Source organism: Dryas octopetala, chromosome 8 (genome assembly GCF_963921425.1).
Source record: "Dryas octopetala chromosome 8, drDryOcto1.1, whole genome shotgun sequence".
NCBI classification, from domain to species: domain Eukaryota; kingdom Viridiplantae; phylum Streptophyta; class Magnoliopsida; order Rosales; family Rosaceae; genus Dryas; species Dryas octopetala.
In genome coordinates, this window is record NC_141373.1 from 21,187,084 (window position 1) to 21,202,256 (window position 15,173).

The 15,173-nt window shown below is 32.1% G+C and overlaps 1 protein-coding gene across 1 annotated transcript; it reads right to left on the reverse strand.

The window, feature by feature from the left end:
- Positions 1-1,539: 1,539 nt before the first annotated feature.
- CEL5 (cellulase 5) lies at positions 1,540-4,736 on the reverse strand. Its single transcript, XM_086252813.1, has 6 exons — positions 4,620-4,736; positions 3,283-3,786; positions 2,824-2,973; positions 2,532-2,643; positions 2,158-2,321; positions 1,540-1,948 (listed from the first exon to the last, which is right to left on the reverse strand). The coding sequence occupies exons 2-6, from the start codon at positions 3,727-3,729 to the stop codon at positions 1,616-1,618; spliced, it is 1,206 nt and encodes a 401-aa protein (XP_086108939.1). The 5' UTR covers positions 3,730-3,786; positions 4,620-4,736; the 3' UTR covers positions 1,540-1,615.
- Between the last annotated feature and the right edge of the window lie 10,437 nt (positions 4,737-15,173).

Sequence of the window (15,173 nt, forward strand, 5' to 3'; positions counted from 1 at the left end):
GTTTGAATTGTTACTGATAATTGTCATAGAGAAACAAGTGAATCTTGGTGGACTACTTCATTAATTATTTCTGATCTTCTTTTGGGCTACAATAGAAAAAAAGACTGGTGTGCTGGCACTTCTATAACAGTTGAAGTTTGTAGTTAATTTAGATGCCATGTGGTGAGCAGATGAAATAATTCTGATTGTCAAGATAATGTCCATTGTATTAGTGGGCGTGACATAGCATTGGATTAGAGGGTTTTGTTACGGGATTCTATAAAAGAAAAAGAAATTACGAAATCATTGAAAAATGATAATACAAATTAACTAAAGCATTAAATTGAACAAATTTAGATGTTTACGTTTTATTACAGAGGTATTCCAATGCTTTGGCTCATTTTTTTCATTATTTTTTTTTTAAAGAACAAATATGTCATTGCATATTTGCATGTCAAAAAAATGTGAGAACTCCTGTGTTCTTTTGTTCTCTTATTGTTTATGTAAATCCAGCACCTAATGCCCTGTTTTAAACCAAGCATGTTGTATAATTGTTTGTGATGCTTAAATATATATAGCAATAAAATCTTCAGATATTGATACACAGCAAAACAACATTTTAATGTATAATGATATTTGGTTGCAGGGGTTGTGGGTGAGTTAAGCTGCCACACTTTAATTGCTGCAGTGGGCATAGCAGGGTTTACTGCAAATGGCTTCTTGTTCTGCCAAAACTGACAGATGAGTTTGGGCTATTTGATCAGTGAATTGAACAAGAAATGCTTTCGGAAAATTTATCAAAAAAATAAAATGAAAGAATGAAAGGCTTTATGCAAATAAGTGAACAAGCTTTTGTAATTTAATGATTGAAATAATGGATGGTCTGTAGAATGAAAGGAAAAGTCTCCCCTCAAACAAAAAGATTACAAGTGTTCCTTTTATGTTTTAGGTATTCTTCTAACTTCTGTGTTGAACAGAGAATCATAGATTGCTTCTAATGGTTTTTAGAATTAAAGAAACATAAACCATTCATAAAATTGCATTTGTATACACAGAATTTAAAGGTAAGATTTTTGCAGTGACATTCAGTCAATATTTTTGGCCCCAAGATTAAACCCAAGCTTAAGAGAGAGCATTAAAGCACACAGATTGTCTAGAATCACAAGATCATGAGAGAGTATGTGTAATGTAATTATGTAAGATTGAGATTATCCAGATCGACTTTCGATTCACAAATTGGCTGTGCAGATTAAAGGTGAAACTGTGTAACTTTTATGTACTTATCTTGTTTTGGATTTTCTTTTAGAAATAGGATCCTCTGCCTAGATTTGTTATGGTGATATTGTAGTTGAGGCCAAAACCAGATTAATATTCACTTCCACTGTCATGAAATCTTTGAACTAGTAAGTTGTTTTTTAAAGCTCTAACATGTCATTCCCTTCTTTTGCATGCATTATGCAACATTCTATTTTGGACTCATAAACTGCTCTTTGTGAGCCTAAAATCATCTGATTACCAAATCATACTAGAAAACTAAGAAGCAAACACAGAGAAATATCCCACCCATTTTGTGGTGGATACACCCCTTTTGGAGATAATCATACATAATTATTTACAACCCAATTGAGGTCTCCAATCAACTTTTGTAGATCCCAGCAAAGTATGCTAATGGTCCAACTATAGCACCATTTATGTATGTTGCAGGCTCTGAATGACTGTAGTCACTACGGTCATCTGGGAACCCATCATTCTGATTTGGACCCCCCACAACAGCTCCAACTAAGATGTTAGGATTTGGGTTTACTGAATAGAAGAATGGTTGGAAACCACCATCACAGCCTATGGTTTGTGGATGGCTTGCCACTGAGGGCAATGAGGATCCTCTGTGGTGAATTCTCTTGGGATAATAGGGCCCATACCCTACCATGTATGACATCTTCAGAGGGTTTACCCCTAATATGTAGTCCACCTGAAATTTTCATCAAGTCGGGCCATAAATCATGTGCATATGTATATGTAAGGTAATTCTCTTCTATTTGTCAAATATATGGCATGCTATGTTTTCATTAATCCGACATCACATATTTAAATAAGAATCTACCTAATGAATACTCTAGATTAACAATTTGACAACATAACATGTCAGACTATTTAAAAGAGAAAAATTAAACGATGTACCTGTTTTTTGGCGAGATTTCTTAAGACGCTTGAAGTAACAATGAGATTGCCACAGTTAAAAGTGTGCTTTGTGGCAGACATGTACTTGGAATAGGTAGTAAGTAAGAAGGTTATTGAGGTTACATATTGGAGGTTACTTCCGGGAAGCTTGTATATGAGCCCTCCTATGATTTAAAGGAATGCATGGTTAGTAAATTAGTAATAATACCAAAGGTTACATCATAACCAGCTTTGGATTACATAAATAAATGGAAGAAAGAAAAAACAAATAGATGTTTTCTGAATTACAAGAAAGAAATTGTTCAAAAGTGCAAATGGGTTAAGAAAAGAATGATTGAGATTTTAGAAATTCTAAAAATTCTCAACTCACTCACCTTGTGTATATTGTGTACTTGAAGAGGGTGAGTTAGGCAAAATCCGGCACATAAATTGCTCTGCCTGTTGTTTAAAAGGCTCAAAATTCTTGTCATTGCTCAACAAAGCCCTCTGAAAATAAATCCATTTTATCAAATTAAATAAATTTATAACTAAAGAAAATAAAATGAAAAGGAAAAGGGAATGGAACTCCTTGGTACCACATGGTACAGGCATAAACTTAGAATTAATTTAATAGATCAAATCCATTTAAATAAGATGGAAAATTATTGTTAATGTATGCAATTTTACCCTTGATAATAGAACATAAGCACCAGCAAATTTGTTGTCCCAGCTGAAGATGTCTGTTGAATCACTAGCTCCCAAGGATTTCAAAAAATTGAAGTAATAAACATCATTTGTTGCTCTAAGGAGCCATGCAGCTCCCCACACCAGCTCATCCTAAATATTTTGACAAAAGTGGAATGGTTAATTTTTAATAAATAAAAAATAACATGACTATTTTCTACTTCTCTAACCCATAATTTCATGTGGCAACCAATTGGGCTGGGCCATTTACAGGTTACGGAAACCAGTTCAATGAGCTAGACCATGATGGCCCAAAACATATGATTGTCAATAATTCCTCATAAAAGTGACCCAAAACAATGAAAAACTAAAAGTAGCCTGAGTTAATCTTAAACGGTGAAGTGAAAAAATGATTTAAAATTAAAATGTAAATTAGCAATGATAAGTAACAATGTAACATACCTTATATCCAGAATATGAGCAATAAAATGGGCAGACTGCAGATCCAAGGGCATCACTGTATGCCCCTCGGTACTGAATTGCAAATTGCATCACCTTCTTGGCCGTGCTCAGAAGCAACTTTGAGTATTTCGGATCAACCTTCCGGAAAACCATAGAGGCAGCCGCCAATGCGGCGGCTGTCTCTCCAGCAACGTCTGAGCCTGGATTGCTTGGGGAGACCGAATATACAGTCCGGGCTGTGTCCATGTCTTCGGGCCTCTCCCAACACTTGTGGTCCACATTGGGGTCACCAACTCCAACGTAGAGTTTACCGGGCGTGGCTCTTGCACACTTTAGAAGGTAGTCTGTGGCCCAACGGATTGCCGCCCGGGTATCTGATAATTGGGGGCCCATGCGCTTGCCATGTTCAACTGAGCCCCATGATAGCATTGTGGTCGTGAAGGCCATTGGGAAGTTGAATTTGACATTGTCTCCAGCATCATAGTATCCTCCAGTTAAGTCCACCTGCCAAAGTCATACAATTATTATTATTTTTTTTTATAGTGGAACTGTTTGATATTTGTGCAAATACAAATACAATAGAGAAGATAATGTCATGTTTTGATGTGCAGCTGGACCCAAATCCAATAACTTTTTATTTTTTTTTGCTAGGAAATCATTTTGGCCTCGCAACTTTTGACCATATTATAGTGGAATATTGAAACTAACCTTTCTTGGGGCATGCAGAAAGTAAGCACATACATGTAAAATCCTAGAATAATATGGAGACATTTCAGCAAAGACAATTATGTTAAAAGCCACAAAGACTTTATTTGGCATTATATTTTCCTCTTGCTGTATATATGCTTATTGTCTTACGTACTAATAAATGTGTTTGGTGATATTGCAATCATAATCAATTGAGGAATGGTAGGTGTCATAATTTTAGGGAAAATTGTATTATATCTCTATGGCATACAACACATTTTTAACCCTCAAATTTTAATAAGTTTATAAATTTTTTCACTGTTAAATCTATTTATATGTCATACAATGTGTATTATAGGCAAACTCTAATTTTAGACCATACAATGTGTAATAGTATTAATGTGATATTTTTAAATTATTTTTGAATTAAAACACTTAAAACCTCTTTTAACCTTCCTTCCCTATCTCTTAGACTTCCTCCCCTCAGTCCCTCCACTCCCTCTTACCACGTCCCGCACCAACCAAACTACCACTGATCATATAGCATCAACCCCTCCCTCCTAACCACATTCCAAAAAGTATATATAACGAAGTTAATAAAAGAAAAAAAAATAAGATGCAGTAGTAGTAGTAGCTAGCAGCATATTTACATTTGCCGTACGGCCATCAGAAAGGCCAGAATTGGACCTCCAACGGATTTGTTGGGCTGCGGGGAGCCTCCCGGACCTCTGTCCCTGGAAGAAGAGTATGGACTTTGCAAGGGCATCTCTGTAATTGGGATTGCCTGCTGAAGCTTGGACTTGGATCGCAAGCACATGAGAGAGGGAAAACAAAGACAGCAGAACGAGTGCCCAAGACAAAGACTTTGTTGCCATTGCTATTTGCTACTTAATTTCTAAAACTCTAAAAATTAAGCAACAATGTGTAATGTGTAATTTGTTAATTTCAGTTGCTTCATATCACTTTGTGTCGCCTGTTATGCCTTTAAATAGGAGCGGGAAAGGGCAGTCACCATGCCGCAAATTCTGGCTTTTTGTTCAACCTTCATTCTTAATTAATAGTATATATGGTACTATTATTTAGTTACTTTTTATCATTAAACAATTAATTAGGATTTATAATAATGAAAGGGAAGCTCATATATGCAGAATTAATGTAGCCAATTAAATATATAACATCAAAATCCAATTGAATTGTCTTTTTTTTTTTTTTTCAAATTACATTGATACTAACCTACAAGAAATTTTTTATATGAACTATAACATCACATGGTAGTGTGATCAATCAATTTCAATAATACCACATGTACAATTATTAATATCTAAAACTCTAAACGATACCCTTAAAATTATATACTGTTACGTAGCTATAGTCACATACAAAAATTTTCTTTATACGTACTACTTAAACTTTTACCCATTCTTTCCAATTTCACTTGAACTAAAACTCTTGCCAATTCAATGCAGATGGTTTAATTTTCTTTTTGTGTCATTCTTTTACGCATGGTATTTGATCTCGGGATTAATCTTATTGATCTGTTCAATATCTCATACGGCCGGCATCACAACTTGAAATTCACAAGCTTCTTTTCCTTTGTCTTTCTTCTTTCTTATTTCTCCGCCCATTGAATTGAATAAACCCCACAGTTAAGGCACCTTAATTTATTGATGTTTAATTTTGACTACTGTGCTAAGTTTATTAGCCCAATTCATCATTTTCCTGAATCTCAAGTTATCAATTATCACACTAATTTTATAATTCTATTAATGTATTTAAACAGTACAATATATGGCTCATGCATATATTAGGAATCATGATATATCAAATTTAGTAATAGGAGTGGATTAATTATATAAATTAATGGATCTTTCCAATTGTTGCCTAAATAGAATGGGAAAAAGAATTGAGAAATTGACTACTTGCTTAAGATGCTTGTAGACTCACCAAATTTATTCCATCAAATAATATGACAATTTTCCATTAATTTATATAAATATAAGTCAACTTTGAATGCCATCATACATATTCTCAAAAACATATAATATCCCTTATATATATATATGTACATAAATGCTTTAAAGTTAACTGGTTAACAAATTAATACGAAGCTAACCACATTTTTTAGCTCACTGGTCACATAATGTAATCTAATAATCTAAACTGTTTATTGTTTAAGGCCCACTTCAAAGATCACATGTGTAAAACAAACCATATATATATAAATCGGAAATATTTCAGTCATTTGATTATAATAATAACCATATATATGTTTTTATCGAAATATAGTATTCGCCTATTTATTTGATCATAATTAGATGACCAAATAGTTTCTGATTTGGTTGATTTTTTACAATGATAATCTTTGAAATGTGGCCTAAGAAAAACTATATATATATATATATATGAATATGAGCACTCCAAAGCTAGCTGGTTAGCAATTTATTACGGAGCTAATAACCACTCTTTTGGGCCTAGCTCCCATATGAGTAATTTTAAAATCCGAACCATCTATTTTTTAGGCCCCCACTTCAAAGATTATCATTGAAAAAAGTCAACTAAATCAAAAATCATTTAGTCATCTCTAGTTTTGATCAAATAAATAGACAAATATTATTTTCGATGAAAGCATATAAATGGTTGTTATTATAATCAAATGACTAAACGACTTCTGATTTTGGAGATATTTTACAAAGATGATATTTGAAGTGAGACCTAAAAATGAACAATTGAGATTATGAAATTACATTCTCGTGGTAGGCCCAATAGGATAGTTTGCAAGTTAATTATCTTTTAGTGAGATACCTTCACCCACAATTCACTCAACTTGTTAACCTTTCGAGCTTATTAATTTCCTTATTTTGGTGGGTAAACCCGCCATTAGTCGAGCACAGAATATGGATGGATTGTTCCTAATTTTTCGAAGCATGCATAATGCAATTGTAGCAATAGAATTCTTGTCTATATCAAACGCTCCTAACTACCACTTTAAGGACACTAATTATGAATGGATTCATAACCATCATTATCATGCAAGGCATGCATCGGCACCTCTTTCTCTTATCATAACCATCATATAGAGTCATTTTGCATCCATATCCCATTTTGAATGTCCTGGAGGGACCACCAAGCTCAAAGTGCAAGTAAAATACTCACTCAGTGATCATCCACTAGTAGGCTAGTACTCTTACAAATTTATTCACTAAATAATGTAGCAATATTTTATTCATTCATTCGATTATAAACTCACGTCAAATATATTAGAGTTATTTACACTTATAATCCATGAAATTTATCGTCTTTTTATATATACTGTCTGAAGTTTTAAAAATTACACATACATCTCCTGAGGTTTCAAAACTGTTACACATAACCCCCTATAGTTAGACTAAAAATAATGAGAAAATATGCAAAAAGGCATGTAAGGGGGTGGAATAGCCTAATAAGATTACTCAAGGTATAAGGTCTAACCTTAATACAAATATATTTTTCTTTATTTATTTATTGTTTTCTCTTGCAAGGAGGTTATATGCAATAGTTTTAAAACCTCAGAGGATGTATGTGTAATTTTTGAAATCTTAAAAAATGTATGTGAAAAGATAATAAACCTCGAGAATGTAAGTGTAAATAACTCAATATATTAATACGTATACGTATACTAATACATTATTTGTTGATCAAAAAAATTTGGTGGTATTTGAATTTATGTCCGACCATTGTGTGCAAAAGCCTCGTCAATGGAGAAAGCAAGTCCATGATTTTAGGTCATGTTTAATTTGGCATTGAAGCCAAAACCAAGAAAGACTGCAAAAATAACGCCCACTTTATTGAAATTCCCCATATTCATTATTCTATCTTTCTTTTTTGTCAAACTGTAGTGAAAAGTGGAGGCGCTAATGGCGCCTTTCAGCCCTTGGATGGCGCTAACAATCCGGCTCTATTTTTTTTTTTTTTTTTTTATAACAATGTTTGAAAATTCTACAGTGCAGTCACTGTATTTTGACCCTTTTATTTTGATGGGTTTACATTTTCACTATTATGGTATTGATTTTCTACTGTTAAATATGTTTGTTTTTTGGTAAAATACTATAGTTTGAGTTAAGTTTAACTTGGGTCCATTTAGTTTTAATTGTTATGATTTTGGTCATGTAGTTTATAAATCGTTGCAAATTTAAGACATCTTAGCATTTTTTGTTTATCGAATTGTCAAATTTATTGTGTTTTTAGTCATGTATTTTACAAATTATTTCAATTTTGGTCATATACTTTACATACCGTTAGCGATTCAATGATCAATTTAATGAATTAATGAACAAAAATGCTAGTTTGGTAAAACCAGTCTATGTGTTATAATATGAGTAGATGTTATTAATACTACACCCTACAAATATAAGCACAACGTCCAATAATACCCTTACACGTTGGATTGGTTATACCACATGGCGGTATATCAGTTAAATTTGCTAAAGCTGCAGTGTTACTAAGAGTCATATCGTTGTACCAAATTAAATTAAGCATAATTGAGATTAAGTGATAGTTAAATTATAATTTATAATTTAAATATTTATAAAAATTAGGGAGACTTCCATTTAGGTCCTTTAGTTTATAATATATTGAATAAAGCCTTATGGCTTTTAAAATTCTAATTAAAGTTCAATAATATTGTAACCATTTCATGTTACACAATATTGATCCATTATTTTCTATTTTTTTCACACATACCAGGTGTTGAACGGTCGATGACCATTTTCGATTGTTCGGCAGTACATTTTTACTTTTTTGTTAAGCTTTGGTTTGTTGGCTTTATATTAGGTTTTAAATAAAGCTTAAAATCTCATAGTTAAAACCTAATATGCAGTCTTCACAAACCTCATTCTATACCCTAGGAAGGTATGAGGTTAACCTGTACTCTATACTCTAAAAAAATAAAGACATATTTCTTTGACAAGACAATGATCAAAGGACTTTATTTAGAAAAAATAAGGGCTTTATTTAGAAAAAAAAAAAAAAAAAGTCATAAGGTTTTTTTTTTCAAATAAGAAATGTTAGAATGAGTAAACAGTAATTTTTCCTAAAAATTATACTATTGATTTTATTTTAATGAAATCTTTAATTTAAGGTCAATATTGAATATATTTAAATATTTTATTTTATGACCCAAATTATAATCAGTTAATTACAAAAAAACTCACTTAAAAAGTTGAATGACAAATAAGTCCACTTTGTACAAATAAGTCCACTTTTTTATACAAATAAATCCACGTTATGTTTAAAAAAAAAACTAAGCAAATTGTCACAGTAACAATGATTGTTATTACCAAACAGTAGCAACTAATAGTGTATTTTTGTAATTTAAATAGTTACTGTTCTACAGTAACAATGATTGCTACTGTTTAGCAGTAGCAATTAATAGTATATTTTTACAATTTAAATAGTTACTGTTAGACAGTAACAATTCTGAAAGGTATTGTAGCATGCTACAGTAATACCGCTACAATATTACTTGAGTTTCAAAAAGTGGGCCGGCTGAGAATTGGGCTTCCGCATTTGAGTTTTTTAAAAACTACTTTTGTCCAAATGGACTTATTAAAAAAAATCCAATTATAATTTTTATATTTTCTTTCCACCAAATTGTCTTTCAAGGTGTTTGATATTTTTTAATGTTTGAAATACATAAAAATATAAAGGAAGACACACTAACAACTAAAGACTAGGAACGAGTACATAAAATGAGAAAATGATAGCTAGATGTGTAAAAAGATGAAGTGTGAATGCTCAATTTATTAGAATTTTTAAGTTAATTTTTCGTATTTTTATGTATTTTTTTAATATAATTATAACAGTAAAATAATGGGAATCGTTGATCACCAACAGTTATATGAAAAAGAAGGCCTAGATTGCGAAAGGTGTCAAGGCCTTTTTTTTTTTTTTTAAAAAAGGTGAATTAAAGGAGACCATCTAGATGCAACGGTCACTATATCTTGACCGTGCGTCCTCATCACGCCTTGGGCGGGTGGGGCTCTATCTCTCTCTCTGAGCCACAATAGTGGCTTGTCGGCAACTTTATGCCCCCCCTCATTTTACCAAATTGGCCTTCACGTTGTGGGTAATTCCTGTAAAACCGTGCAGCCCCAATTCTGTGCAAAAGAACTATTCTGTCATTTTTCCCTCTCCTTTGTGTGTCTAAAAAGAGCTCACATGGGTGAGACCCACCCTTATTGTACTCAACATCTATTGCTCTCACCCAAACCCATGCATAGGTCTCACCTATTGTTATCAAATATAATCACTCTTAATTTTTTGGCCCACTATAAGAGGATGAGAGCTATGTGATAGCGATATATGGCCCTCACAATTGTGGATGGCCTTAGAGAAAAGAGCCGAGCATTATTCTTAAATTTGTTTACTAACTTAACTTTTTAAATGATGTATGAGTAAACATATTAATAATTTATCTTTTAGAAATAGATAAGATTTAGAATAAGCTCATAATAAAATAAATCAAACAGTGCTATGGTAAACAAATTTAGTAAGTATCACTATTGATTTGAGTTTAGTAAGCATATTAATGCATGCCCTGTGTATACTTCCATTCCAGTCTTTAAATATTTATTGGGATCTCCTTATCTACTTCCTTCCTATGCTTTAGGACTAAGTTATTTTCTAAAGTATTTAACTAATTTTATTAGACTTTTCGGTGGCTAAGTTTCAATTTAAAGGAAGTGTAGCATCAAAAACTTTACTTGTTCGTTCACTCAACTTGAAAATCCAATCACAACTATGGGCATGTTAAAATAAATCTTGACCATAGCTACTTGATGACCACCATCTTGTACACAAACTTGATTAATGATAAAGTTGAAGAAGCTTGGGTATGGAAGTGGGCGGGTTTGGTTCATGATCTACAAACAGTTTTTTTTTTTTTTTTTTTTCCTTTTTTAATTTTAAATAAAGGGATACAATAAATAAATAAAAAAACAGACAGGTTTTCAAATACAATCCTAAAAACACAAATTTAATTTGACATCATTCTCCACTTATTAAACTTTAAAGTAGATTGCAAAATATCAGCATGTGATATGATTCGTGGCATAAAAAATTTTCTTTAGATTTAGGATTTGACTTCAAACTTCAAACATTGGACTCGAATTCTAGAATGCGGACTGAACCTCAATTTTCGGACATGGGCCTTGAAACCCAAAATTCCAGACCCAAACTCGATCCTATACCTAGACCCATAAAAAAGCGTAATATTAATTAGGCCGTTTACTGAGCACCAGTGCATCCAAAAATCTTGGGTGGTTAATGATATAATTTAGTTTAGGGTAGTCATGTGATTGAAGAGTATAATTGAAGCGCGCCCTGACCCTAAAAAGTTTGGACATCTTATTTTTCATTTAATATTCTATGCTATATAGCCCGCATTGTGTCACGACCAAATATCTCAGAGATCACACGCTTGAGCCATGAATACAGGCTTTAGGATAGTTAACTTTGATCAGAGGAAAAGCCAAAAATGATGTTAGAAGCAATATCACTAGAGAAAGAGAATGGATCAATCAGATTTAGATACTCCCCCTAATCCCCTATATTAATACTTATTTGTTTGTTGCAATTTGAAGCCTTTGAAAATTTCAATACCCTTTAAAAGGTTTTTTGGCGTATAAACTTTGAAATTGAATGATTTAGGTCTTTTCATGCATTGCATTGTGCTTAGTTACAATATTTTCCATCTTTACAATAATTGCCAAGCTTCATCTTTACTTTACTCCAAATGAATTTCGTTGAAAAATAAAAATGCTTCAAATTGAAGAATTCTAATGTGTGGCGGCGGCCATTGGTGCGCAGCCATACACTTCTCGCATTCATGGCTAAATACAAACCAGGGGATATTATGTTATTAAACTATATGTATATGTAGGGTAATATTATCTTATTAAATTGTAAATTTGAACCACAACTTCAATCAAGAGTATAACTTAATCAACAATCAAATTCACAGTAACAAAAATAAAAAAACTTTAGCCCAAGTAAGTGAGGCATAATTCGTTTAGGGCCACATTTAGTAGTTTTTGGTTACATTTTAAGTGTTACATTTGATAAAGCCACTGCCATTTTTAAAGAGAAGGGCACTGCCTAATTTGTAAAATTGCATTTTGCTGTTTTTGGAAGGAATATCAGGACTCTGTTTTTTTTGGTACAATGGCGGGCCAGACTCTCTTAGACTCTTCCTTGCTTTAATGATTTAATTGGGAGGGGTCTCAATCTCATTACTCATTTGGGTTGCAAAAGATTTTTTCCCCACAATTCAGTGATTTTTCAGCTACTTATAGAAAACTATTTTAATTTTTTTGTGGCAAAAATAATATGTATGTATGCATTATATATGTGTGTATGTATGTATGTATGTATGTATGTATGTATGTATGTATGTATGTATGTATGCATGCGAATTTGTTTGACCTGAAAAGAAAACTTGCTTTTTTTTGAAAAAAAGTTATCCCATATATGTATGTGAATTATATGTAAATTTGTTTGAGAAAGAGTGCGTTTGTCAATAATGTTATACTTACTACATTTTTATCTCAATTTTTATTTCTCACTTTACTTTACGTGTTATCATTTTATTGGATATGATTTTTCTTTTTCTTTTAAGATTTTTATTTTTATTTTTATTTTTTAGTGTCCAATGTATAAAGGTATATTAATTGATCAATTTATTTTTTAATTCAAGTTCGCACTCCTATGTACCTATTGTCACGTTTATTTCAGTAACACATCTACCACTACGTTATTTTTTTATTTGATTGGTCAATCTATTTCTTCCTTAGAGATTAAGGTGAAATTTAAGTCTTCAAATATTTATTTCTTGATTCGTTTCTAAATAAGGTAAGCTTGCTGCTTGCACACATGGGATTATTTTGATTATAGTTAGGTGGCAAGCTTTGATTAATCGTAATTTAATTATTATGGTGAGCCTTAAATAATCCTTATTTAGCTTAATTAAGTAGAACTTGACCAATTATTGAACTCCAATTGATTTACACTTATTTCTTATTGTAGACATTCGCACGTAGGAGTGCTCTTAATCAAATGCTAAGATATATAGGGCCAGTTTGGTATTGCTGTGTGAAAAAACAGCTGTGAGGTAAAACATCTGTGAAGTAAAGTCAGCTGTAAAGTAAAGCAGCTGAGTGTTTGGTAAAGTATGTTTTCAAAAGTGCTGTGAGTGCAAAAAACAGTATCAAAGTGTTTGGTAAATGTTAATGTAAAAGTGCTGTGACTGTGTATAATTACTAAAATAGATATGATGCTAAAAGTGTCTTTCACTTATTTGTTTGGTAAAAATAAAATGTGTTTTACTTGTTTTTTAAATTTTTTGCTACAAATTTTTATTAGCATTAATTTTTCTAAGAACAACATTATTAAATAACTATGTCTATTATTTTTTTAGGTATATTATAATTTTAATCGTGCAAATAAAATATCATAATTAATTATCACAATATAAAATATAACTAACAATGGACATATTTTTTAATTTAAAATAAACAAATTAAAAATATAGAAATCAATGAGGATATTATGGGTAAAATAAAATATTCATTGTTGCTGTGATTCACTGCAGCTTTCAAAAGCACCTAGAAACCTGTTTTCTGTTTTTGTTGTGGAGAGTTGAGAATTGTGAGAAAAAGCAGTTTTTAATTTTTTTACCAAACACCAAAACTGCTGTAGGTGATTGAGAATTGTCATCCACAGCAGCTTTTGGGTCTTCCACCGCAATCCCAAACGGGGCCTTAGAAACCTGCTTTCTGTTTTTGTTGTGGGGAGTTGAGAATTATGGGGAAAAGCAGTTTTTTTTAGTTTTTAATCAAATACCAAAACTGCTGTAGGTGATTGAGAATTGTCATCCACAGCAGCTTTTGGGTCCTCTACCGCAATTTCAAACGGGGCCTTAGTATCAACATATTTTGATAAATTTAAACTACCACAAATTAATGTGAAAAGACAAAAAATAAAATAAAAACTGAAGGCAGTCGTGTCATGACTTCATTTTAAATTTGGCGAGCAAGGCTAAATTCTAGCCTTTGATTTTAACTTGGCAATTAAGGCTAATTCTTAGCCTTTAACTTTTACTTGGTGACCAAGACTATGGCCCCGTTTGGAATTGCGGTGGAGGACCCAAAAGCTGCTGTGGATGACAATTCTCAATCACCTACAGCAGTTTTGGTGTTTGATTAAAAACTAAAAAACTGCTTTTCCCCATAATTCTCAACTCCCCACAACAAAAACAGAAAGCAGGTTTCTTAAGTGCTTTTGAAAGCTGCAGTGACTCACAGCAACAATGAATATTTTATTTTACCCATAATACCCTCATTGATTTCTATGATTTTTATTTGTTTATTTTAAATTAAAAAAATATGTCCATTGTTAGTTATATTTTATATTGTGATAATTAATTATGATATTTTATTTATAGGATTAAAATTATAATATACCTAAAAAAATAATAGGCATACTTATTTAATAATGTTGTTCTTAGAAAAATTAATACTAATAAAAATTTGTAGTCAAAAATTTCAAAAACAAGTAAAAAAACATATTATTTTTACCAAACAAATAAGTGAAATGCACTTTCAGCATCATGTCCATTTTAGTAATTATACACAGTCACATCATTTTTATATTAACATTTACCAAACACTTTGATACTGTTTTTTGCACTCACAACACTTTTGAAAACATAGTTTACCAAATAGTCAACTGCTTTACTTTACAGCTGACTTTACTTCACAGCTGTTTTACTTCACAGCTGTTTTTTCTCACAGCAATACCAAACTGGCCCTAAGTCTTTGGGGTTAACTCAAGTGGTGAGGGTGATTGACTAGACTGACACACGCTGATGTGGCGTGCTGCAAATGGCTGAAAAAGGTGCGCTAACATAGCAAAGACCAAACACCAAAACAACATCGTTATGAAGACACGAAACTTGTGGTGCAAACCCATACCCACATGTGACTCGGTTATTCTCCAATCAGTTTTGTTTGTTTGCCTGCGTAATCGACTCATTTACAACATATCTTGACTTGCATGTTGACCTATTTTTTTCCCGCTCAACCTAGTTTCAATTTTAGCCTTTGATCTTCATTTGTGGACCATTTTCAGCCTTAGATCACCCCTAAAACATCTTAGCCATTGATTTTTGC